The 26240-nt window shown below is 44.5% G+C and overlaps 1 protein-coding gene across 1 annotated transcript in view; it reads left to right on the top strand.

The window, feature by feature from the left end:
• LOC8040104 (LIM and SH3 domain protein Lasp) overlaps positions 1–6657 on the top strand; it is a 42761-nt gene extending 36104 nt beyond the window's left edge. Inside the window, exon 5 of the mRNA XM_029976085.4 lies at positions 1212–6657. Within this exon, the coding sequence (XP_029831945.1) occupies positions 1212–1598 (387 nt within the window). The 3' untranslated portion in view covers positions 1599–6657. The remainder of the gene's footprint in view (positions 1–1211) is intronic.
• The last annotated feature ends 19583 nt before the right edge of the window (positions 6658–26240 follow it).

Raw genomic sequence — 26240 nt, 5'->3', positions numbered from 1 at the left:
CTGGAAACACTTATTGGGCTGCCTTGAAGATTTTAAACCAGTTCTCAGAAAAGAAATTTATAACGCCTGGCAGCTAGACTGGAACTGCAGGAGACTTGGCTCGAGGGCAGTGGCACTCAATGGAATTTTCTGTAGGAATTCTCCGGATACTTCCTAGCAGGGCAACGGTGAAGTCGTCAGTGAGTTCGGACTATGGAGAGCTATCTGCTATAACGAGCCATGTGTAAAATTTAACTTTTGAAAAAGGGGTTTGATGCTGCTTCTGCAATTAGCTTGAGTGTCCAGGTATGCAGCAGTCAACTGAGGGCATTGGAACCATACAGAGAGCAAGTGTTCTAAAAAGCGTCTTTGGCGCATTGGAACGCAGTGATGGGCATGCCAATCAAAAGGCAATATAGAAAATTTGCAGAGAATGCATGATGACGAGGTAGGCAAGCGCGCATCGTCATTGGTTGGAGTAGTCGGGAAACAAAAGCAGGTGCACACAGCTGAGGGTAAACAAATGCATGAGGTGTGCAAAAGGCAGACAAACTTGCATGCCATATTTATGTGCATTCTTGGAAAGCGAGATTAGTCAATTTGTCTCATGATAGAAAAGAATTGTGAATGTGGCTTTAGCTATGCAGGGGTTCTCAAACTTTCAGATCTTGGGGAACCCTTCATTACTTTGAGTGCAGTTCTGTTTTGCAGTATAGCAGCAAAGTCACAATGTTGCAAACTGTGCAAGGCATATAAATTGCCCCTGGAAATAGCCATTGGTTGACTTTAAGAGCACTGTGACATTTAGGTGTGCCTGAATTTCTCTCTTCACTGGTGATCCAGCTGGATCAGAATCCAAGCTGAGCTGCCATCATGATCAGGAAATGGCTTCCATCTATGCTAGCACACCGTTGGAAGGTATATATTATCAGCTCTGCAGAAATCTACCTAGCAGGCATCTTCACTAGGACGGACACATCAAGGCTATGTTACAAATTAATTGAAAAAAGAAAAAGCTGCTAAACAGGCCTGAATGAGATAAAGTTACCCAATGCTAAAGACTGAAGCATAGCAGCTCAGGAACCAGAACCAGGAGAGCTATGTAATGTGAATCAGTGTTTTAGCTTGAATCTTTCTGTATATAAGCCTCAGAACTGGCGCGAAAATCCGAGCGTCCTTATCCAGGTCCCTTTGACTGATTGCGGAGTGTCTGGATAAACCTCTGGTTTCAGGACCTGACCCAGGCTCCGATCCCTGCACAGAACCTGATGAGCCCTGCTCCACACAAGGGCCGGGGCCGGCCACCCACAGTGGCCCGGGTGTCTGAGGTGGCTGCCAACTGTGCCGCGGCCTGCAACTGCCATGCCTACTATGACAGCTACTCTGCTCAGCAGCAGCTTCCGGCTCACCAGCAGCCGCTTCATCTGCAGACATCCAGCCACCTCCAGCCGGCACATCAGCAACAAGACATCCAGCGACACCAGCAAGAGTTGCAGCAGCAAGAAATTCAGCAGCAGCAGCAGCAAGATATTCAGCAGCAACAACAGGATCAACAGCAGCAGGAGATCCAGCAGCAGCAGCAAGATATTCAGCAGCAGTCACGCGAGTCTCAGCCGTGATATGGAGGGATGATGTTCACTTAAAAATGCTCACTGAAGATGAGCATCTCATTCTGTATGTACTCAGCTTTTTAAGAAGGGCTGTGGGGTTGCTTCAGTTCTAGTGTTTTATAGGCAAATGACGTGGCTACTCCCGAGGTGTGCTGTGGTTGGATCTGGTCTCTCTTTTCAGAAAGAAGAAAATTGTCAGAAGATGTTCAGGAGCTTTGTGGCTCTATCATACGATTGTGAAGGTCGCACAATCCTCAAACTATTATGTGAGAGTAATTATAAAACCAAAAACTGAGGGTATTTGCTGCTGTTGCTCTACAGTAAAAGTTGCCAGCATGCGATTTTTATGGGTTTTGGCTCCTCGTGCGTCACGTCTTTGGTTTGTGTATGTAGGTAGTTTAAAGACACTAGAGCAGCTACAACGAACACGTATCCACTCTTCAGCAGAAGCACTGTGAGCTGGGGTATTTTTTCTTAGCATTCTAACGTGTTTGTTTTAAATGAGGGAGAAAATTAAGAATTTAAATTCCAATTCACGGTTTGCTTCAGCCATGTCTCAAAAACAGTTTAATAGACAATAGGCACTTTCAAGACCGGTGAAAAAATTTAAATTTGCTTAGTGAGAGAGCAACTACATGGAAAGTCAAATTTTGAAACATCCATTCTGTACTGATTGTGAGAATTGAATAGCATTAGATTTATGCTCTATTTTACGATTGTACACAGAAAAAGAAGTGGAGTCGTGAGCAGTCTGGAGACTGTGCATCCCATTTAGATTGCATGCTGGTATAGTGTGCACGAATGTGCTAGATACCTTTTCTCGTATGAGTGACACAAATCCACTAGCATATACGTATTTCCAGAATGAAGCCACGATATTGTACATAGTAGTTTAGTTACATTTCCTAGTAATATTTAGTCGGTTTTTGTGTTTCAAGAGGCACATGTGGTGCAACACAGCATTTCTCATTTCTCCTTAGCCAAGTTCTCTTCTATGTAGTGTGATAGTCCTGCTGCAGTGTTAAATTATGCGACATCTGATGAACCTCGATTTAACAAAGTCCCCGGGACCCGCTAATTATTTCAATAAATCGGGAACTTCGTAAAATCGAGGAAATCCTTTTGCGGGCATAGGCTGCGCGAGGAATCTGAATTTGTTCGTTAAATTAGGAAATTCGTAAAATCGGGTTTTGTTAAATCGAGGGTTAACTGTATGATAAACACCCCGCTTTCTGTGCTATTGGTGGCTGGTGGCTAAAGTTGTACATTCTGCCTGCTAGGGCTAGCTAATAGCATTGATTCTAGCTTGCTTCAGTAATCAGTAGCTTGTCAAGCACTTTCTTGTTTTAGCTGCATTTACTTTGGGTTGCTTACATCGCTATATCTCTTTACACGGAGCGCAGTGTCGCTAATCTGTTCGACTAAAATCAAAATGGTTTGTTCTTAGGGCAGGGCAAAGTAAACAAAATTTCCTTGGAAGTTAAGGTTTGCATATTAACAAAAAAGCATTGCCTTATTTTTAGATGGAAGTGTAAATCTAAAACCATTGGACACATGCTTTTATGCATACCTCTGACAAATATTCAAACTGATGTAGATGTATACAGAGATCGACACAGTTAATCTGAACATGAGGCCGGCACTTTGTTGCAATAGACCGGTTCCACCAGCCAGTTTTGTTATGCCGCCGCTGTCGCCGTGTGTCGTGGGAACAAGCCTGCGCACGTGACAACCGCGCTGCGAGTCTGCGCTAGCAGAAGACGACGGCGCGAGCTGTCTTGTGCACTGGCACCTGCCTCTTGTGGACTACAGTTAAGGCGGCCTCATTCATGCATGCGTGGAACGCTTACTGAGATCGGTCTATTTATTCTTCAAGTTAGCATCCGTTACTAAATTTCACCGTGCAAATTGATGCCACTGTGAATACGGCCTGCCACGCTGGTGGTTTCAATGAAAGCGTTTTAGCTGTGGGAAAAATTGATGATTACACGTCAACTGTGTCGTGTCTGTTCACCTAAAGCCAACCTTAGACTTTAAAAAATGAGGCAAGCTGCTATGCCAGAACATTTTTCCCTCATGTTTCGATGTAAATTTGGCTTAGTGGTGCATGGTATGATCAAGCACTATTAATATGGTTTGCCATGGTGATTTTAACCTGAGGCTCAGGCAGAAGAGGAAAAATATTTTACAGTGGAAAAGAAAGTAACAAGGACAGACATTGTCTCTAACTCGGCTAATAATTTTACTCAACCACCCTCCTTATATACAGAACCACAACTGCTACAGAGCTACCGAACATCCTGTTTTTCAAAGTGTGCAGAATCCTTACCCACATCACAAAACAAATATCTAAAACAACCTACAAAGTACAGCAACCTTTCACTTTAGACGAAAAGCTTTCTAGACTGCTTGTAGACAGGTGGTTGAATAAAATTATCAGCCGAGTTGAGATGTTTTTTGTCCCTGTTATTTTCTCCTCCACTGTAAAAAAACTTTCCTCTTCTGCCACAGTCTCGGGTTAAAATTATCATAGTAAGCTTCCACCAGCTCGCTCGTGCGCTGACTGTAGTTTCGGTAATATAATGGTACATTGCATACTAGATTTTTTTTGCATTTACACAAATTTGTAATTGCATGCTTTATGAGCTACCAGACTTATTTTGGTAGTTTTAAACGAGCATATATACATTGTATATGGAATATTCTATATGTGTCTGGTGTACTGTCTGCAGAAGTGCATACTATACAACTGCAGCTTTCAGTAGTTCAATTTTTGCAGCATTTTGGGAGGTGTAAAATCACAACTATTCATGTTCTACGTCATTTTTAGGTGCAGTTTTGCATCGCACTGGGAAACTCATTTTACTGTTTAGTGTCTAGGTTTATGCACAAACATTTCAGCATATTTTGGTTCTTGCTTTGTCCCCAAATACATACTTGTGAGTCACTTGTGCCATCAGATGAACATATGGGATCTCCATGCATCATGCTCCTATTTACTCTCGATAGCATGCTTCAAACATTTCCCCATTGTGCCGTGATGCATGCTTTGTACTTAGTGCTGAGGGGTGTTCTATTGTCCTGGCTGCCGGTTCAGTTTGATCTAGATAAGACAGCTTGCCTTTGATGTGCACCTTGTATGGTGAAACGAGCAGTCAGAAGCTGCTTGGAATGCCAACTGCCGATTGTGAAGGAGATTTGAATTTTGTTCTGATTTTTGATCTCAAACCTTATTCTGGCAACCTTGTTTGGCAGATGTGACCATATAGCATTTTGGTTACATAGGAATCTGTGATGCAGATATCTTCTGAGGTTTCATCCTTAGACACTGAATGTCTGCTAAGAATGGCAACTCTCGAGAAACTTGCATATTCTTCATCGCCAGTTTACTAGAGACAACTGGGTTTCTTTTGGCCTCAACTTTCTTTCATGTATCCTAAGCAGATACTATATGCAATGTCATTGGTGAAGCTTACTAGTGTAAATTACAGATTTTATCTTCATAATTTGTTTACTTTGGTATTAATGTTGCCTAAAAGCAGTTCTTTTCTAACCTGTGAATACTCTAGCAGTTTACCTTGGTCTCTTGAAAAATAAAAGCAATATTAGGTGCTTTCAGCACCATTTATTTGATATTTTCAAAATTGGTGTAGTTTAATTTTGTGTAATGGTCATGAGTAATTTGTTTAATTTTTGGTTGCCCATTCAAAGTGATACACTTTTTAGCATGGGGCTTTGCTGGGCTATAGAATTAAATACTTAATTTTTGAGCTAACAAGCATTTTTCATAAAAGCATCATTGCAAAATGGATGGATATATGAAGATAAAAATACATCATAACCATTTGAGGTTGTTTCATATTGATTCCTGGTTAATTTGAAGGTATATATGAGCTCCAGCATTACTTTATATTCTCCATCTACAGGTTGGTTTCTAGTCCCGTTATTAAAATGTATCGACACCTCCAAGTTTAGTTTGTATGTGATGTGTGCTACACATGTGCTCTTTTATTAACTGCTACCCTGGCAGACAATCATCAGCATTCAGCTGGTGCTCATCTGCTGCATTGATTGGGTATTGCATACTGGTGATTAAAAGTGCAGCAGTGCATTGAGACTCAAAAATACAGAATGATTTTGGATGTTGCAGATTGAACATGTTGATTGAGTTGAACATTTTAGGCAGTTACTCTTGTGATAACGTCATTCTTTGCACTGCATGTTTGTCCTTTTGCCGTGCTTGGTGTTTGTACTCCTATGTAAGTGTTGTATCCTGGCTTCCACTACAAGTTTTGTGCTGTGGTGGTATTTTAATGCCTGTGTGTGTTGTAGTACCTATCCTAGAGTTATATTTCTTCTGAGCAGGCAAGGTGTCAGTTATCCCAATCTAACTGCAGGTGCATTTGCTTTTGGACCATGTTTTGTGCACCATTTGTGACTAACTTGTTGACTAAACATGAAGTAGTGTTTCTGGTAAGCTTGGCTCCGTAACCCACCTGAAGTAAGTGCAGGCTGACTTGACCAATAAGTGATGCTCTACATTTGCTTCTCAGGCTTGACAGTGTGTGTTCACTGCTCAGTGTAGACAGCCCCATGTGACTGAAACGGAGAGAGCAATAGTTGCACCTTGTACCTTACAATTAACATTTGAAAGTAGAAAGTTGGTGGTGAACGTTGCATGCAAAAGCATTGCAGAGCTAGCAATATGCTGAGTAGCCTTGTTCCTTAGCTTCAAAATGTGATATGTTGGCCTTGCTACTTGTTCCATTGCAACTGGAGCAGAGTTGTGTTCTGAAATGTTTCTTGCGTTTGCCCAGGAGAGGTATGAATACTATGAAACGCTTTATTGTCATTTGCTTTTATAACAATTTTGTTGGGACTTGGATTTCTTTGTCTTTATATCATCCTTAACAAGATGGGAAAAGTGATATTTTACTGTCTTTTTGTCATGATGTTTGAGTGATATGTTTAAATATGCTAAACTGTGCCAAACCTTTTGTGTGCATTTTGTTTGCCTCCTACAGTAATAATGCCAGTAAGTCAATAAAGGGTGTTTGTGCTGATCTCATTTATTAGAATTTCTTGAATTTATTTAATTCTTTGCAAGGGCTTCTCGCTTAGAGTTTCTACACGACTTGTAACCAATATGTGCAGCAATAGTACAGGTCGGTGTGGGGCAAGGCCGGGTATAGCTACACAAATTGCTTGAAGGTGTTTAAAAGTTCTTTTATTTAGCTTGGTACAGGCATAGTAAATTTCGGTAGTTTCCTATTAGGGTAAGGCGGGGCCAAACAATACCTTTTGAGTTTAGTGCCGTCTGTGTTCGAATCTTGCAATGAGATTAATTGGATTCTTTGCCGACATGTGCCAATACTTGTCCGCTTTACTTCAAAGAACATCTGCTACAATGATTGAAAACACACTGACGAAAAAAAAAAAGCAGTTATTGTCTGTAAGTTAAAATATAAAATTCTGCGTTTCTTTTGTTTGTTTTTTTTTTGGGGGGGGGGGGGGGAAGGGGGGGGCATGCAGTTGAATTTGGAAAAGTTACTGTACCAAGCTTATCTCTTATTTGTCTGTTTCATTAGCCAAGTCGGGATAAAATTTTATCGCTCTAGGTTAAATGATTAATGCAATACAATTATTTAAAAAGAAAAAAAGCGGGGATAGAAGCATGGCTCTCCCAGTGTTGGGTCAAGTACATCTAAAAGGTACTGTAAGTAAAGTACCAAGTAAATGAAAATTGTACTTCAAGTAGTAAGTGCACTGAGTGCAATGTACTTGAAGTAAAGTACTATAAGTAGAATATACTTTCAAAATAAAGTACAAGTGCTTTTAACAATATTTCCTGGTGCCCGTTCATCTCCCTATACGTGATATTTATTTATCAGGTATGCGTTCCCCCAGAAGTAATTGGGGGAGGCATCACTTATTCAGTCAAGTGGCCACAGAGTCGTTTTCAGTAATAGCACCAAATTCAGGAGCGCCGTTGCACTGGTTTATTGCGCCCAAGGGCTAAAACGTACTGAGAGAGCACGACGTCAGTCCCGTAGCTTCCACGAGCAATCCTCTCGTAGAGGAGTACGTACACTCCGCGCTTTCCAATTTTGGCCGCCTCCTCCTTTCCTATATCCTCTCCACTTTTTACCTTGCCCAACTTGGCTCCCCTCGCCGCTTAGGAGAGAGGATTGCTAAGAGGATTATCTTCCGTGCAGAAAAGCGACGTTGGTCCGTCGGCCTTTAACGAAAAGCAGTGAGTGTGCAGGCGAGCTGGTGATAATCATAATGTGATACCCGAGACGGTGGTGCGGAAAAGTTAAGGAACTTTCATGTCGAAAGAAAAAACAAGAAGTTGAGACGTTTTCCTCTGCCGTCTTTTTCTTCTACTTTGAAAGTTCCTTAATCGTTCTGCATCAGTCTCAGGAGTCCCATATGCAGGGCCGTAACCAGGGGGGGGGGGGGGGGGGGGGGGGTTAGGGGGTTCTGATTCCCCCCCCCCCTCCCCCCCCCCCCCCCCCCCCCCATTTTTTTCTGGGTACGGCCCTGGTCTGTGCACTTGCAGCCAGCCGATTTTAATCTCCACCTCTGCGCACGCACAGTGGCACCGGTCGGCTACCGGGTACCAAACCGGTTCTCCGGTTTGCTATAAAGGCCCGTTCACACTCTTGCGACCGAGTACGACTGAGAGAGACGAGATCTCTTACAACTTCTTAAATGTTTCTAGAATGAGGGAACACACTCAGAGCCGTTTTATCGAGAGAGTTTGGCCATACATTGGTTTGAATAGGCGAGCGTCTCGAGGCCAACCACAGGCCGCGAAACAGCCCCTAGCGGTGGTCGTGAGCCCTAAATTTGTGACACGACTAATTCAAGCCGTTTTAGCGTCGCTAGAGTTAAAAGGTGTGACTCTCAGTGACTGAAAACTTTGTGCGTGCGAGGTGTTCGTCACGCCAATATTCAAGTGTAGAATAAACGAACGTGCCCTCCAAACCAGGGCCAACTTGCTAGGAGGAGGAGGAAAACGTTTATTGGAACATGAGGGATGATGCTGATGATGACGGAAGTGGAGCCTTAGCGGGGAGGGTTCCTCATTCCAGGATCCCTAGAAGCTGGCCAGCAAGTTTGGCCCTTTCGAGCAGCCTAAGCTGCTCTCCGGGGTCCCTGCTCCGCAGCAGCCTCTCCCAGCCGGCTTGGCCTTTTTCTTCGTCTTGGAGCTTGGGAAGCTCGTCGTTATTCGTACATTCCCACGTGGAGTGGTAGAGTGTCGCTCGGGAGCCGCACCAGGGGCAGCTGTCGTCTTCGTACCTGTCCGGATCCACGTGTCTGGCCAGCACCTTGTTCGGGAAGTTGCCCCGCCTGGAGTCTCCTCCATAGGGCGGCATCTATTCTGTCGAACCTGTCCGCGGGGCTCCGGAAACTGGAATCGGCAGGCCTTGTAGTGGTCAAGTAGCTCCGAGTAGCTCGGGTTCACGATAACGGTTTTCCCCGGCTGCGTCAGACCGGCCCGGAAGGTATGAGCACGGGCTCGGTCGTCTGCTGCCTGGTTACCCGTGACGCCCGCGTGAGCGGGAATCCACGCGATTTCGTGCGTTACTCCAGCACTTTTCGGGGTGACCTTATTTATAAGTTTGGCGGTTCTCGCTCCAATCCTGCCTTTTAGAAATTTCGACAGGCCTGTTGAGAGTCCGACAGGATGAGCATGCTACTGCCCTTCCTATAGCCGTCCATCATGGCGAGTGCTATGGCTCTCTCTTCGGCCTCTTCCGTCGTTGCCCTGGGCATCGAGCAGCTATTTTTCTCCATCTTGTTTTTGTCCAGGGTATACGGCTACCTTTGCATCCCGGTCCGGGTAGTCCGGCAGCGTCGACATACGCCACCTCTCCCTTTTTGGCTATCCTTTCGTAGTACCTAACAGCGTCTCAGCTGAGACGGGTGAAAAGAAAGCACTGCCAAAGCCAGCGCACGAGCCGAGCGGGACTCCGCGTCTCCAGACGCTCGCGCGCCCCACCCTTTGCACTGTTTTCTTTCCGCCAGTCACAGGACGCTGTTCTAACAAGCCCAACATCAGCAGTGCAGAGAAAGGTATGGGCACAAGCGCGTGGCTTTGGAAAGTGGCTCCTATGCACGAGTTCTCGTACAAACAAAAGCGTTTTGCTGAGCTAGGTTCACGCGCCTGTTACCTTTGTCTTCACTGCCGACATTTGTGAGATGGAGCAGAGAGGCCGAGATTGAACGCCTCTATTGCACGCTTTGAATGTCGTTTGCACTATTGTGACGTCGCGGTCTCCTGATTGGTCGACGCTGTGTCACAAATTTAGTTTACGCTCTAAGCGCGGGGGGAATATCCGGCGCTGGCGGCGGCTTTGCTCCGCCTATTGGCCAAACTCTCCCAATACACGGCTCTGAACACACTGACATTGTGGCGCCACCTATGCGGTGACCCTAGAACTGCATTTCACAAAAGCGAAGGTTTTGCGGGATTTCCGAGGTCAAATGTGCGTAATACCCATAGAAAGGCCCTCGTTTATAACATTGACAAAAGTTTTTCGAGCCAAAAAAGAAAGGATATTGCGCGAGAAATAAAAAAAAAAAAATATGCCGGACCGCCGAGTTTACACTACTTCCCAATAGATGGCGCCAGTGTGTTCTCTGGTTTAAGAAGTTTTAAGAAGTCGCAAGAGTGTGAATGGGCCTTAACTCTCCATTATATGCCACCGATGCACATGATTCATAGGCGAAAATAAGACAATAGACATTTTCAAAATGGCCGCCGTTGTCCCCGAAACCCCCCCCCCCCCGAAATTTTTTTCTGGGTACGGCCCTGCCCATATGAATGACTGGCCTCTCCTAATGTTCTTAAAGGCGCGTTCACACTCTTGCAACCGAGTACGACCGAGAAAGACTTCTTGGGACCGGATGCACTGAGCGGAGCTGGTCCTAAGAGATCGCAAGAGGCTTAAAAACCGGTTTGGTCTCTCTCGGTCGCACTCGGTTGCAAGAGTGTGGAACGGACCCTTAACCCCCTCGCTTGCGCTGACTGAGCGAGATGTATCGAAAGTTCGAAAAGCGACGGGAAAGCGCCCCAGAACAAACGGAGCGATGCGTCGTCTGCTCGCGTTTCTGGTGAGAGCAGAGTATAATATAATATCTATTCACCACGTGCATTATTCATACATATGTCAGGAGTTGGGATAAACAAGCAGTATAAGCAGCCTGACTGGTTCCCAGCCCCTAACAACAGGTAAACAGGTGACATAAGTGTACTGGACACTTTTACAAAAAACTTAAAGCAAGACAGTTCCTTTGGGAAAATAAAGATTAAAAACAAAAGATTAACACTGAGTGAACTGAAACACAACATTGATTGGGAATTATACTCGTATATATGCAGCAGTGTTTTCAAATACGCTGAATTATACACACAAATATGAGAACATTCTAATTAAAAAAACGGAGCAAATACATATGAGCAAGCTGAAAATTATTTTATCATTTTTAATAATATACATTTTTATAATTATATTTTTAAGTTCGTCAGAGTCAGTATTTTGTCAAAGTTGCAAAGCATCATTTTGTGATACAAATTTAACCAATACCAAATTCGGGAAATGTACTTTGAAATCGGGTGGTTGCACTTTCGGAAACTACCAGAAAGCTAATACTAAGTACAAGTACATACTCAGAGAATGTATACCTACTTCAAGTAAAGCACACGTTTTCTAAACCTACTTCAAGGAGTAAAGTACGATGTACTTGAAGTACTTCCAAACACTGGGCACTCTACGTTCGCGCGCGAAGCGGTGTATATTCTTGTTTCTATTTTGTCGCATAGAATCGGTAGAAAACAGTTTTAGCGGAAAACGGTGCGGTACTGTTCGGTGCTTCGGTGAATATCGACTTATTTTATCACCGTACTACGACGAATACCTGTTTCTGGGTGAACTGCACTAATTAGGTTAAATATTGGTTTCTTTTGAAAGAGATGTATCGGTCAACTTTCAGTTTGTGCAGTAATATAAATATTTTGCACTGAGAGAAATTAGTGCTGCGTTGGAAATTACCGTACTATTGCTAGCTTCTATGAGCAAGAAAGTTCCACGTCACCCAATGTTTCCCTTTTCTGTACAATGGTGTAAGTATCCACCATGAGGAAGCCCTTCGTGTTACCTTTCTCATGATGAATTGTACTACGGTGCGATGATGAGAGTGCCTCTTCTACTTACGATCCGCAAACTGTTCGTTGGCAGGACAACTGAAACAAACTGCCGTGAGTGGAGTAAACGAGTGGTAAAGCGCGAAACACATGTACGACGAAACCGCCCTATCCGACGTCCGACCACGCAATACGACGGTCGGAGGCGAGGGTTTTCAACGCTCTTCGATGCTACGAAAACCCCCTCCCCCCAAGGTCATTCCGGCAGGTCCGCACGTCGGATCGGAAGGTTTTGTCGTACATGTGTTCCGCGCTTAACCGAGCAACGCAATTTCGTCGGGGAGACCGCGGATGTCGAGAGGCTAATATAAATTTTTGGCTAAATCATCTATTCAAAACGTAGTAGACTGCAACACCAACAAACGAACCGCACCACAACACAGCATCGGCCGCAGTGACACTCTTTTACTGACGAGGGTTGGCGTCGACTTTCGCGAGACTTCGATAACCTTCCGCCCCAACCTAACTCATATCGGGACTGGGCAGTTCATCGATTAACCTTTACATTATTCAAGTAATGTTTTAATTGGTATTTTTTTCCCGTTTAATTGAGGTTTTGTGCTGAAAAAAGTAAAAAAAAAGTCGCTTTAATATTCCTGATTTCTTTATTTCTTTTAGGACAGTGTCTGCACGGTAAGCCACATCAGCATGCTTGGGATTGTCATCGAGTGTGATTGTACTGTTTAAATAATAACTTAAAAATGACCACTCGGTTTTCCGTGGTCATATTTCTGTAGGCGTCACAACGTGCAGTTTGAAAAGGCACTGCAATATGCCATTGTTTATGACAGAGTAAAACTAGTCAACAAACGTGTAGTTTTAACCTCTTTCATGTAATATATGACTGAAAAAAAAAATCAACTAACGGATTTATCAGAATTTATCTATTGGTGGTGATCAGTCGGGTTATTTTTTTTATCAACCCACATCTCCAATCATCATTCAATGTTTTATGGAAGCTATGAATTGTGCGAGATAACAAAAATATTTGGGACCAGCGGTTCTACAAACCAGATCACTAAGATTAAGAAAGCATCTGACTTAATATTAAAGGGGATACTTCAACGAAATTTGAAATATACCCGTCGTGTTCAAGAACAGGTTGAATATGATCCACAATATCCGTAAATGACAATCGCACGTCTGAATTTTGAGCCTGGTGACTGTATTTTTCGTTATAAACGGCCCACTCTGGCAAGCGCTCGGAGAACAGCCAGCGGAGACCAACACAATCGTGACGTAGTTCGTCTCGGAACGAGCAAAGCTACGGCGAGGCTAACGCCGAGAGGATGGCCTAGTCGTTCCAGCCGGAGCGGCTCCTTTGTACGAATTGAGTGACTTTTTAATCTTCTATAATCTTGTAGAGGGACGATAGCGACCTCTAGGACACACAAAAGTGATTCTCGGGAAGAGGGGAGTTTTTCCTTCCCCTAATCTCTCGTGGTGGCCGGAGGCGAGACAGGTAGCGTCATTACCTCTTAAGGTTCCTAGACGGGCATAACAAACGAGGCGTTAGCGACATCCACCAGGTGCTTTTTTGCTAATCCTTTAATTAGTTTTCAAATTCCTTTTCGTGACATTTTTTAACAAGATATTGATGTGTGCGATGTGATACTGCTCCTTTGAAACACACATAAACCAAAAAATGAGCGCCGAAATTTTGTTTGCAGTAATCCCTTTAATCGCTTGCTGAATTTCCATGCGTGTGAAACGATACAATCCAACCTTTAGTAAGAAGAAACGACAAAAACAACAAGCATTTAATAAGGATCGTCTAGCTCAACCGGGAACGGGCTTGCATCGTCGAGATCCATGCGCCTGAACGTGCGCCTAGAGTGCCTTCATACACACGCGCAGACAGAGATGTAGGCACCCTACGTGCGCCCGTAGCAGACGACGCACGGCGGTATCCCCGCTTTCCGGCTGTCCCATTCGACTCGCTCCCCCCAGCAGTACGATTTTAAATGCGCTAACTCCGTCGCTCGCTGCGAGGTGGCGACGTCCTCCTAGTCATCACGTTGTGACGAGCCGTCAGCGTCGCAGGCATCGCGGGTGGGTGGTGTCAGTCGCGTCGTCGGGCTTCATCTTGCATTGACCCGGGCTCCGCGGTCTGTAATGTTTTTGGCAACCTCCTGGTCCGCCGCAATGGGTAATGGGGTTTTGGGGGAGGGGGGAGAGACGAAAAGGTTGCAGGGGTTTCCCAAGAAATTGAAATTAGGAGGGGGGGGGGGGGGGTTCAAACTTTACTAACCCTTTGTTGCATGGTGGCCGCTACAGTGGACAAAGTTAATTATTTTTTTAATAAATCCAGGTGACATAATACCCGCACGCTTGGTGTCCACTTCAGTGGACATATGTGTTTTTGATCGCCACTCATAGATGGCGCCACAATTCCACTAATGTTGTCATATTCAGCATCCAAGATGGCAGCTTCCACAAATTCCAGGTAAAGCACGTGCATCCTCGCAAAAGCGTCGTAAACTCTTGCAAAAACTTATTACTCCTCTGTTGAACGTTTTCATGCCTTCGAGTAAGTCTTGAGGTGTAATCTTTATAAATATGAGTGTCCAATAAGACTTCATTGTTCAGTAAGTGATCTACAGGGTGTCACAAAAGAAAATTTACACGGTCTTGTTTACCGCAAAAATAAACTAGGCATCGCCGAACGCTCATTCTCCGCCCAAAGGTAGAGCTAGAGGTCACAACCAGATGCCAAAGTTTCAGCCCGATCCGATAACTTAATCAAAAGTTATAAGTGATTTTCTGAAAATTTCAATGGGAAAATGGAGCCCATTTTTGCCCGTTTTCGGTTTCTGGTGCCATAGAGCCCCATGTGTTTGAAAACTCCGTCGGCCGCCATTTTCCCATTGAAATTTTCAGAAAATCACTTATAACTTTTGATTAAGTTATCGGATCGGGCTGAAACTTTGGCATATGGTTGTGACCTGTAGCGCTACCTTTGGGCGGAGAATGAGTGTTCGGCGATGCCTAGTTTATTTTTGCGGTAAAAAAGACCGTGTAAATTTTCTTTTGTGACACCCTGTATTTGTGGCTTGTCCACTCTGGTGGACACCACGAACAGCAGCATCACGGGGCCATGTGCTATGCACAAATTGTATTTGATCAGCAGCGCTGTAAATATACTGGAATGGTCCAATTTTCTGTTGTAATGAATAATGCGCCATAATTCTACATATTCCAAGAAAAAAATGCTATATTTTGTTATTTTTTTTTTTGTTTTAGAGACAGATATCCTTTTCACATCCAAATCACCTTTGAGAGAAGCAGACGTTTATGCTTTATTGGATATTCCTCCATCTAACTCAGAAACCAGTGTCCTACTTAAAGACGGACTGCCGCCAGAAAGTGATGAGGATCTTTCAGAGCCTGAGCGAGGATGCTGACATCGATTATGCCATAGAGGATGATCAAGGCAGGTGTGATGATAGCCGGGAAGATACCAGCCAAAATGATGACAGCGATGAAGAGGATGGCGACACGAGACCCCAGGCACCACCACCAAGAAAAAGACATCGATTTTAAAAGAAAAAAAACACCTAAGTTATGGTCATGGGACGAAAGGGATCTTGTGCCCCCAGTCCAGTGCATGGTGTCCACTGTAGTAGACGTTCTGTAATTAATAAACTACATTCCTGAAAGCTAAGAAAAACGCAAAATTTTATGATTTGCATGGACGCTTTTGAAGTATGCCACAAAGGGTTAACAATGACGCCCCTGTCTGGCGCTAAATTAGGGCGAGTGTCTAAATTTTGAAGGGAGTTGGAGAGGGGGGGGGGGGGGGGGGCATTGAGACTAGAGGAATCGTTGCGAATTAAGGGGGTGCCTTCAGAAAAAACGGGGGGTTGTTTAGGGAAATCACCGAAAGGTTGTTCTGGTGGGACTGCCAAACTTATTATCCTTTATCTGCCGAAACAGCTTTCTACAAAGCTAATGTCACAAGCGTTCTGCGTTTTTACATTAGCTGTTATAAGCTTTTCCCCCATTCAAAATGATGCAGGGCGTCTGCGTTGTCACGTGACTTGTCTTGTGACGCCACAATGTCACGTGGTGCCGCACTGTCATGTGACATTATAGTGTCACATGACGTCATAATATCACGTAACTACGCGAGTAGCCGTGTGGCATCATCTGTCTGGATAGTTTTATGGTTATCCCCCCCCCCCCCCCCCCCCCCCCCCCCTTCCCCGCTTTTTATCAACGCACTCCCACTGATGTCCTTACGCTCATATTGTAGTGCTGAGACGAGATATATTTATGAAACGTTTATTTCAACAATATTGAATTGTAACATATACAAAATATTATTAAGCAGTAGGTTTCACTTTCTTGTGAAACGTCCGCAAAGAAAGGCAGTCCCTGTGCAGCTGAGGCGTCAGTGACACAACGCGCATACAAAGAATTTTCATTCTTTCTAAACCAGAGAAAGATACGACACATATGCCATCTCTAACAGCACAGAATATTTAAAAATATTGCCTCAACGTGACTCTGCTAGTATGGAAAATATAGTATACATACAGGGCAAACGCATGGGTGCACCTACACATGACGAAAGCTGTCATATGGCGTCTGCAACGTTCATGCAGAGGACGAAAAACGCCACCCAATACACAAAGTAATAGCAAAGCTTAAAAGCACGAGAATATACCGCAGATTAAAAATACGACAAACAGCAAGTTACAATATTTAGTAAGTATTGAAGATAAACGCTATGACATGCCATTTTTTTTTCTTCTGAGCATCCAAATGTACAGTTGATAATCTTACTTTCTAGCGCTTGATAGAAACATGTAATAGAAACAACAAGATAACACGCACGCAGTATGTCATGCTCAACAAACATTATACAAACTAATGGGTATGTTATGTGGTGGTAAAAATATTTTATGACCAGAATACTAAAAATGTGTAGCACGTGGGAGATATAGTACTTTTCACCAATCGTGAAAAGTCTAAAGCAAAATTCTACGCGATTTTGTCGCGAACTGTTCGATGACTGACTGCGTCGCGACGTATTTTTATGATTGTTTTTTACAACGAGGTAGGTTTTTTTATTTGCGCGCACTAGAGGGAGGGAAATTTGGCGTCGGTGTTTTATGCCGTCGAAAAAGAAACCATGGGCCTCCTGCGCTGCCCAGAGGGTGCTGCGAATGGGACTTGTTAGGACTTGTTTTGGGTAGTGCAATATTTAGCGTCTCAAACTGTCACGCATGCAGAAGCGTGCCTACTCTTGTGCGTAGCGCGAGATCACGATGAAAATACAAAGACAGAACAAAAATTCGAACGCCGTCAAAGCAAAGACGCTGAGAGCGTGAGCCAAGAGATGCCGTTTCATGCGTTTCAAAGTAGACATCAAAAAGAAAAAAAAAAAAATTAAAGCGTCGCGACACAGGTGTTGTGACGTCACCACCCAGAGATAAGAGACGCGTGCGCTAGCGGTGGTGTCATGAATTTGGCACTTTTGATTCTCTTGCAACGTTGAGCTTGGCCGATTTCTGGCGTCCAACGGTGTTTTTTCGCTCTTTAGCACCACATAGAATTGAAAAAGCTCAGGAAAGTCCGAATTTATGTACATAGTTATTTTTTTTTCTGGAGTTTTATACGCGCTACAGATTGCAGTCAAATATTTCAGAAAGCGCGCTTGTAGCGCCAGCCGCCACATGTCCAGCTGAATATCTCAAATTAAATAAGCACCACAACTTGTCTTTCTACTTCCCCAGAGCAGCTGTTCACCGTTCTACCACAAGACACGAAAAATCTCTACGTAGAAGCTGCAGCAACTCGACGTAACACGACTTTTTCTTGGACTCTTCTGCCTGGGTTGAGAGCGCCCGGAGAAGCGTTCGCGCGCTTCGGGATCTCGGAGGCCATGCCCGCTTTCGCATGTTTCCAATTTCGGCCGCATGGTGGCGACACGGTTCTATCTCGAGGCGAATAACGGGTGGGTTCGGTGCGAAACGATCGGGGCGTTGAATAAAAAATGCTGTGAATGCAAGCTTTGACTCCTTGATGTTTCTTGACCGGTGCGAACAAACGAGGAAGGTTCTGACGCGCCGGGCAAAAAATTATAATGCAGTCTGCGGCTCGGTTGTACGAGATCCACTTATTTTCCGACACGAGACCATAAAAAGCAACGGTGCCACATTCTGTAATTGATTTAGTACAACCAAGCAAACGTTACGTGCGGCCTGATAGCGGATCAGTTGTACATTAGGGAGTTTTCGTACATTGTTTTCGCCGTCCCGCAACGCTCTCCGCAACCCGCTAAGATACCCAGAACTCTACAGTCAAGTCCATCGGCGCGCAGGCGCAGTAGTGGCTTCTTCGTTGCGGAGGGCTAAGCGAAGGGGAAAACGTTGTCTAGGAAAACCTTCTATTAGGGAGTTTTCGTAGACCATTTTCCCACATCCTCTACACTCTCCGGAACGAAGACGCCACTCTGCGCATGCGCAGCGCTAGTCTTGCCTGCAGAGTCCCGGATCTCGTAGCGGGTTGCAGAGAACGTTGCGGGATAGCGGAAACCATGCACGAAAACAATTAGGGAGTTTTCGTAGACCGTTTTCCCACATCCGCTGCTCCCTCCGGAACGAAGATTCCAGTACTGCGCATGCGCGGCGCTAGCCTTGCCTGCAGAGTCCCGGATCTCGTAGCGGGTTGCAGAGAACGTTGCGGGATAGCGGAAACCATGCACGAAAACAATTAGGGAGTTTTCGTAGACCGTTTTCCCACATCCGCTTCTCTCTCCGGGGCGAAGATTCCAGTACTGCGCATGCGCGGCGCTAGCCTTGCCTGCAGAGTCCCGGATCTCGTAACCGGTTGCGGAGAACGTTGCGGGATAACGGAAACGATCTACAAAAACTCCATATTAAGATTTGTTTTTCGTGCATTTCATTTTTTTTTTATAGTTCGGTGCCCGAAAAAAAAACAACCTCCAGCAATAAAAATGGGAAATAATAATCTCAAACGCAGCTTCTTGTGAAGAGAGGGGCTGCGCATAAACCAATATTTTTGTATCTTACAACACCCTTGGCATCGGTGTCGTTCTTGGAGTTTCGTGACTCTGCATTTCTGACGTTCTTGAACTACGATATGTGCGAAGGTTTCCGAAAAAACGGAGTCTTGCAAAAAGCGCAGGCTGCTCACAGACCTCACAGACAAATGCGCCAGCCCCGAACCACCGTTAGGCACAGGGCGAAAAAGATAAACTCGCCTCATCGGCTCGACACTCGATCTCCAGGTAAAAGTAGCAAACACTCGGTGAAACTTTTGCACGTTCATATGGGCACAGTGTATCGCTTGCGGAACGTACCATAACTTCGTGACGAGAAACACATTGCAAACCGTCGCTATGGCAAAGATGGACAGGTCGCGCCTCTTTCAACGAGAAGCGCGCCAGTCCAGGTCGGTGGCGACTTCTGACCAATAGGAATTGTTAGCTCGATAACTGTCAAGCGGCACGCCGAGGTACCTGCCAGGCACGCAGTCCCGGCACAGGCCTTCGAACATTGAAGGAGTTGTGGCCCACGCTCCATGCCAAAACGCGCTGCAAGTTTATGGAGCACTTGCTCCATGAACTGGAGCATTACGGCACTGACGCTTCGCTTATCCGTACAAAAAATGCAATATAATAAGCGTAACTAATTATCTTGATCTCTTCATTTTATATTCGAAAGTTTCGACATTCTTTGCTGCTAAGGATACTTAAACAAAAGAGCTATAAACATAAATTGAACAATAATGGTGACATAGAGGGCACATTTGTCTTACGGAAGATCGAACATGGATCGGTTTTGTTGACGATTAGCCTTGTGGCGCAGCCTTGATAGGCCATTTCGGCTCTCTCCAGAATGACATTGCCCACGTTCACACGCTTTAAAACACCGAAAAGAACGTCATGCCTAACATGGTCGAATGCCTTGTCTAAGTCTAATTGCAGCATAGCAACTTGCCTCATGCCACCGTCACGTACTTCCAAGATGTGTATTGGCGGCGAGATGTTTTGGTGGTGCCCTCCCATGGTTACCTTTCGTGACGTCATTACCTCTTGAACAACACGTTCGATGGTGCTTGTAATTAGAACGGTGGAAGCTTGAAATCATTGCGCTCTGAAACCAATACTGCCAACACCGTCAAAATTGAAGTTCTTGCATTCCTCTTAATGTCGTCCATGAGAAATCTTTTGCTGACGTCGTAGTCAGCATTCGGCCAATCGTGGGAGGCCGATCACAACGACGCTTTCGATCGCTCACGTCGTCGATATTGGCTGTAACAGATAGAGCCCTGCGCGGATGACAGTTTGATCAGCATCCGCAGACTTTGTATTCGCATCCGAACCGCATTCGCAACGTTCTTAAATAATTGTATCCGCACCCGAACCGCATCCGCAAAATTCGAAACCGCATTCCACCCTCAATCCGTGAATGAATTTTACATTATGAAATCAAGCACGAATAAAAATGAAATAAAATAAAAATCTTGACGGTATCATATAAGCCGTTTGCTTACCTTTGTACAACGAACTATTCTTGTCAGAATACGGTGAAAGTAATTTTATCGTATTCTGCTTTATGGCATTTATAAAATATTCGATCATCCTTCCAGAGACATCGCTGGAAAAATTATCGCAGTTATGAGATCGTCTCGGGAGTCCGTGACACTGACACTCTGACGAGAAGAGGCGCTAAAAAGGAAAGACATTTTAATATTTATTTTCATTTTTGCTTTGTAAACCCCACTTCAAGCAAACACCTAATTTATAAACATGTAAATTAACAAATGACAGACTAATACTGTTGTGTCATTTTATTTAGGCCAAATAATAAAAGAATCTCCGCAGAAACCACTACTGCTGGGTTTCTATGAGTTGCGTCATTCGCCATGTTTACCTCCTTTTGTTACGAGGCCATGTACGACAGCAAGGACGGCGTCTAGGACGACGTCAAGCACGACGCCCTAGAGGGCGACGTTAAGAACGACGTCTAGGATGACCTCAAGGACGTCTAGGGCGACGTCGAGGACGACGTCGTCCTAGAAGTTCTCAACGTCGTCTTTGAGGACGACGTCAAAGCTGACCTCTAGGGCGGCCTCAAGGACAACCTTAAGACGACCTCTGGACGACCTCAAGGACGACGTCCAGGACGACGTCGAGGACATCGACGCTAAATCATCGTTGCGTTGATTTAGCGTCGATACGTTCTTGATGAATAAATGATTTTAAGGTCGTGATGTGTTTTCCCTCCAAATTTAGCGGGGAAACTGAATTGGTGCATAGGTCAGGTGACGTAAATTTCCCGCTAAGTTTAGAGGGGAACCTAAAATTGTCTGTAGGTTCCGTGACGTCAGGTCACGTGACATTAATTTCCCTGCCAAATTTAGCGGGGAAACTGGATTGGTGCATAGGTCACGTGACGTCAATTTTTCCATTAAAAATTGTGCATAGATCACGTGACGTCAATTTTTCCGCTAAATTTAGCGGGGAAACTGAATTGGTGCATAGATCACGTGACATTGATTTTCCCGACATATTTAGCGTCAAATCTGAATTTGTGCATAGGTTACGTGACGTTAATTTTTCCGCTAAATTTAGCGGAACAATTAGGAGGCCAGAAGGAGGCCAGAAAGGTCCACGAAATCGGTGGAAGGGGGGGGGGGGGGGGGCAGCTATAGAATGCTAACGCATTCAAAACCGTGGGAGAGGAAAGGCGCTCACTCCTTCCAGCAAACATCACTAGGAAAATATCACAATATTCAATAATGGCAGTCTCCTGACGGTTGTACTTTCAAACACGAACCCTCAACTGCATGGTCGGAACCATTATAGACGCTTTCAGGCAGCTGTGCATGGGCGTCGCCATAACCGACCTTCAGTTTTTGTTTTCCTCTTATTTCGTTCGCTTCACTTCATCATTACCACAGCTGGACAAGTTATTGCCACTTTAGGTGCTACTCTGTCAACGCCAGCTTCAGCGGCTCGGCATCTCGGTAAGACAAGAGAAGGTCGGCAATGGCGGCTCAATCTGGCGCGTGTTTAAAGCATCTATACTTAAAACAATTCAGTTCCAACTGCCGAGAAAAAGAAAACACACACACACGTAACGTTTAACTTGTCGAGGTTGCTGTTAGAAGAAACAAGATAAAGTCAACATGGGCAGATTCCAGAGTGGTTCGCCTCTCTTCAATTAATACCCGCTAATGAGAAGTCTCTCTCCGTTGATGCATTTGATGCTGGGATCGCATGCAGGAACTGCGCTACAAGAATGAGGTGGGGAAACTCGTGCCTGTTTCTACTGTATCCATATTTTAAAAAGGTCTAAAAAAATAATACTTCACAAGTTACATAGCTTCTACGAAAACTTTTACATTGTAACGCCCAGTCAACATGGATTTAGGAAGGATTGTTCTACGGAACTTGCTTTGTTAAAGGGCCCATGAAAAGTTTTTTTTTTTTAACAGTCTGGTTGGGACACGCGTGTAAAAAAGTTAATTTTATGCGAAAAATTTTTTTAGAGCATTATTGACGGCGCGAGACGCGATTTAGCCGGTAGTCAACTCCTTTCCAATTGTTTTCTCTCATGGCATTTCGGGCGCGTGGAGGAGAGGTGGATCAGCTTAGCTATCACATTGAGGTGGAGAGAGAGAGAGAGAGAGAGAGAGTACGACCACCTGGTTGAGGTGGAAAGATGGCATGACAATTCCGTGACGTCATGAACTTGTGCGCAAAATTTAAAATAAGTCTCGCGCCGTCAATATTTCCCTAAGTTTTTTTTCCCGTAAAATAAATTTTTTTTTTTGACACGCGTGTCCCAAGCAGACTGTTTAGAGAAACAGTTTTTTTTTCTTTTCAGGGACAATCTAAAACAAAATTAACTTATTTTAAAATATATTGGAAAAGGTTGTTAACACTTGGAGTATTTGTCGATTTTTCGAAAGCGTATGGCTGCATCAATCATGTTACATTACTTAAAAAGTTTTATCTTTACAGTACGCGTGGTGTTGCTTTGGAGGTGATTAGAAGTTATCTTCGTGATCGCTATAAGTGAGTTGTAATAAATAAATAAAAAATTAAGTCTCCAATTCGGGATGAGGACGATTCGTCACATGCGCACTCGTCACAGGACGATTGGTTACAGGACGATTCGTCACATAGGAACATTCGTCACAGGATGACTCGTCATGCGGGCAACTGGTCACATCGATCAGGCAGGGGACGATAGTAAATCACAAATTTCAAAAACTGTCCACATTCGCTGATGAAGAGTTTCACGACTTCCCACTGTCTCATAAACCAATGGTTAGGAAAACTAATCCTACAATACTCCTCCGCATTTTACTTTCATTATATTACGAGTCTTCAGCAGGTTGATCTAAGTCGCTGGCTTGAACGAGCAATAATCCGACTGGCAGCCAAATCAGTTGTTACTTTTGTCTTGCATACACCTCTTCGAGAAAACCAATAAGTATCGGAATTCTTTCTGCTGCATGTGTACGAGTACCCCTCGTGCAGCTGCATGGCTCCACCTCTCTCTGTTGCGATCACCTTCATTCATCCTTTTGAATGTAGTCCGAGTTCAAAATTAGTCGCTTTTTTATGGCCTCCGCATTCACCGTTCGGGACGGACCCAGACGCTAAAACGTCTGTTACAAATTCTTTGACCTTGAGAAGCGAAAGACATGCTAAGATAAGAGGTGACCCACTTTCTGAGGCCGAACCAACATTCAACGTTCGGGACCGAACCAGAAGCTAAAACGTTTGTTACAAATTCTTCGCCTTTCAGAAGCCAAACACATACTAAGATATGAGGTGAGCCACTCTGTCCGCCCGAACGAAATTGAGCAATACATTTTTGGGTTATAAGGCGGATTTTTTCAGACGTCACCAGTCACCTAGCTGCGTTTGGAAATTTATGTTTGCCCTTTGTCCCTCTTGTTCCCCTTCTCCAGGGGTTATTGTCGACATTTTTGGGGGGACGAACTATTGTGGGACCAGTTGGCCGCGTGACGAGTCATCCTATGACGAATGTTCCTGTGTGACGAATCGTCCTGGGACCAATCGTCCTGTGACGAGTGTGCATGCGACGAATGGACCGTATCCCCTCCAATCCACGCTGTGAAGGTGGCTGGGCAGCGAAGCTGTGGTATCACCTGCAACGATTGCCCACTGCACTATAGACCCTTTTGGTGGCAAACGCCACCAGATGGGGCTTTAGTCTTTGACGTCCCACAGAACTTCCGGGTTATAAAAATAATAAACAAAGGCCACCTTAACACCGCTGCTTTAAATGCAGATGAAACGTTGAACCACTAATTCTCCAGGTGAATGCCAAAAGAACGAAAAAGTGCGAGGTCTGTTAAAATGTTTCGAGTATTTTTGTAGACGAGCTTGCCTCCACCAAGATGTAATTATGTACAGCCGAAGGCCCTCGTTAAATCTCCAACTTTGTTGTCCGCGTAGCATTTATGCTTTCTAGCACTGGTGACATAAGCAAGCTCAACAGGCTTGCAAAGGCGGTGCGACCGGAAGTCGCTTAGGACGCAAGTGGCAGTTCACGTTTGTAATCAGCAAAAGGGTCTGATACCAAATGATTGACGATAGAAAAGTAAATGCACTGTACCAAAACTTTTTTTTTTATTTATGAAAGACTTCGTAGCTTCCGTTGCCGCGGCAGCTTATGCAACCGCAATCTTTACCGAGAAACGCATGCAGGGAGTGGTACATGCTTATCATCTTTCACATAGTTTTGACACTTTTTTTTGTGGTTTTCGTTTTGAAACAAGTGTGAAAACCACATGATAAGAGATAAGGCGCGCGCGAACGGTGATAAGGGTCGCGCGATGATTTTCTCTGGACGGTCACGAAAAAACCCGACTTACGAATCAAAAACAGCTTCGCTGTAAAATCACCTATACCGTAAAGATAATTTCCACATGCATATATGGCCCACTTGAAGCCTCATCGCCGAAATTCAGTTTTGGTCAAACACGTTTTGATGCAGAAAACACTTCGCCGGCACTTAATGCCAACATTGGGTTTGAATTCAGTGATGTCGCTAATCATATCCCCCCTTACCCCACTGCCATACATGTCAAACAATCTTGGCCACTACAAATGTACCACAAGTCCCAGAATTAAGAAGTTCCCCACCTACTTGCATTGGACGGTAAGTCAGAACGCACTCAGTCAGCTCGGGATGGTTAAGCTGGGGTCTCAAGCTAGCTGCTCCTATGTCGTGTCCGATGCCGGTTAAGGTATTAATTTAAGTAATTTAATTGTAAAAAAAAAAAAAAAAAACTCTGGATAATGTTGTTTTAGACTGCTGGGGAACCAAGGCCTCCAACAGACCACTGACTGTGTTTACATTATTACGACGGTAGCGCATTGAATGAAGTTAGCGTATCGAACCGGCCCATGTAAACACATAAAATATCAATCCAAGCTCATCTAACCAAATTCGATTCGATACGCTAACAGTGGGTGATTTGTTATTTTCAAGCAGAATCATGATCTCCGTACAAATGCGAGGGAATCGAATCGCGAGCCCACGTGAGGAATCACGGGATTTCTGCTTTATGTCGGAAGCGGGCGCTGAAGGATCAACATGGCGGCAACCAGAGAAGCAACTGGCCGCGTCGTTCTCACTTGCAAGGAAAGTTGCTGAAATGCTAAATCAGAGCAAGCAGCACTGTCGGGCATTTTCGCTACCTCGAAGGGCTAAAAGCTTCAAGATTTGAAGCTCTTAGCCCATCCGGCAAGCTGGGCAAACCGAAAACAATCGACCGTTCATGAGTGTTCAGTTGTAATTATCTGATACGAGGTGCCACTACCGGTCGATGTGAGTCTAAGTAAACGCTATTCTTCAAGTGGATTAACTGCACTATCATGATTTGATGTGCTACGGTTGCATCCATGTGTGCGTAGCCACAGACTCGTGTGCCGTTAAGGATGGTGTCTCCGTCTGCAGCAGGTATGATGAGCTGCGGCTGAATCAAAATGAGCTGCTTCACAAGCTAAAGGGCTGTCCTCACTGAGCACGATTTTTCGTTGTCCACGACCAAAATCGTATCCGCTCCCATGTAAAGCGGATTAGCGGCAAAGAAGACACGGGGAGAGCTTTGCGTGTCCACCTTTGGGGAGCGATCCCAAACTTTTGCTGAAGTTCACGTGAATTACCAAACCAAGCAATTAAAAATGAGCTTACTGTCTCCTTATCCAATAGATCCCAATATTTTCGTATCAATAGTGAACCTTCCCCATATCTTCCTGTCACTTCGGGAATACCCTAGGGCCCAGGATCAGTGCTTGGTCCAGTTCTTTTTAACCACATGCCAAAATACTTTAAGGTAAAAAGTAAATTTTTGTTTAGACGATTGAGCAATTTATTTAGAGCGAGCGTCTCGGCAGGATCATTACAAAATTCATA

This window comes from Ixodes scapularis, unplaced genomic scaffold (assembly GCF_016920785.2).
Source record: "Ixodes scapularis isolate PalLabHiFi unplaced genomic scaffold, ASM1692078v2 PGA_scaffold9__187_contigs__length_104089568, whole genome shotgun sequence".
Classification (NCBI taxonomy): domain Eukaryota; kingdom Metazoa; phylum Arthropoda; class Arachnida; order Ixodida; family Ixodidae; genus Ixodes; species Ixodes scapularis.
The sequence above is the reverse complement of the archived record's forward strand: the minus strand, read 5'-3'. Positions and strand labels throughout refer to the sequence as shown.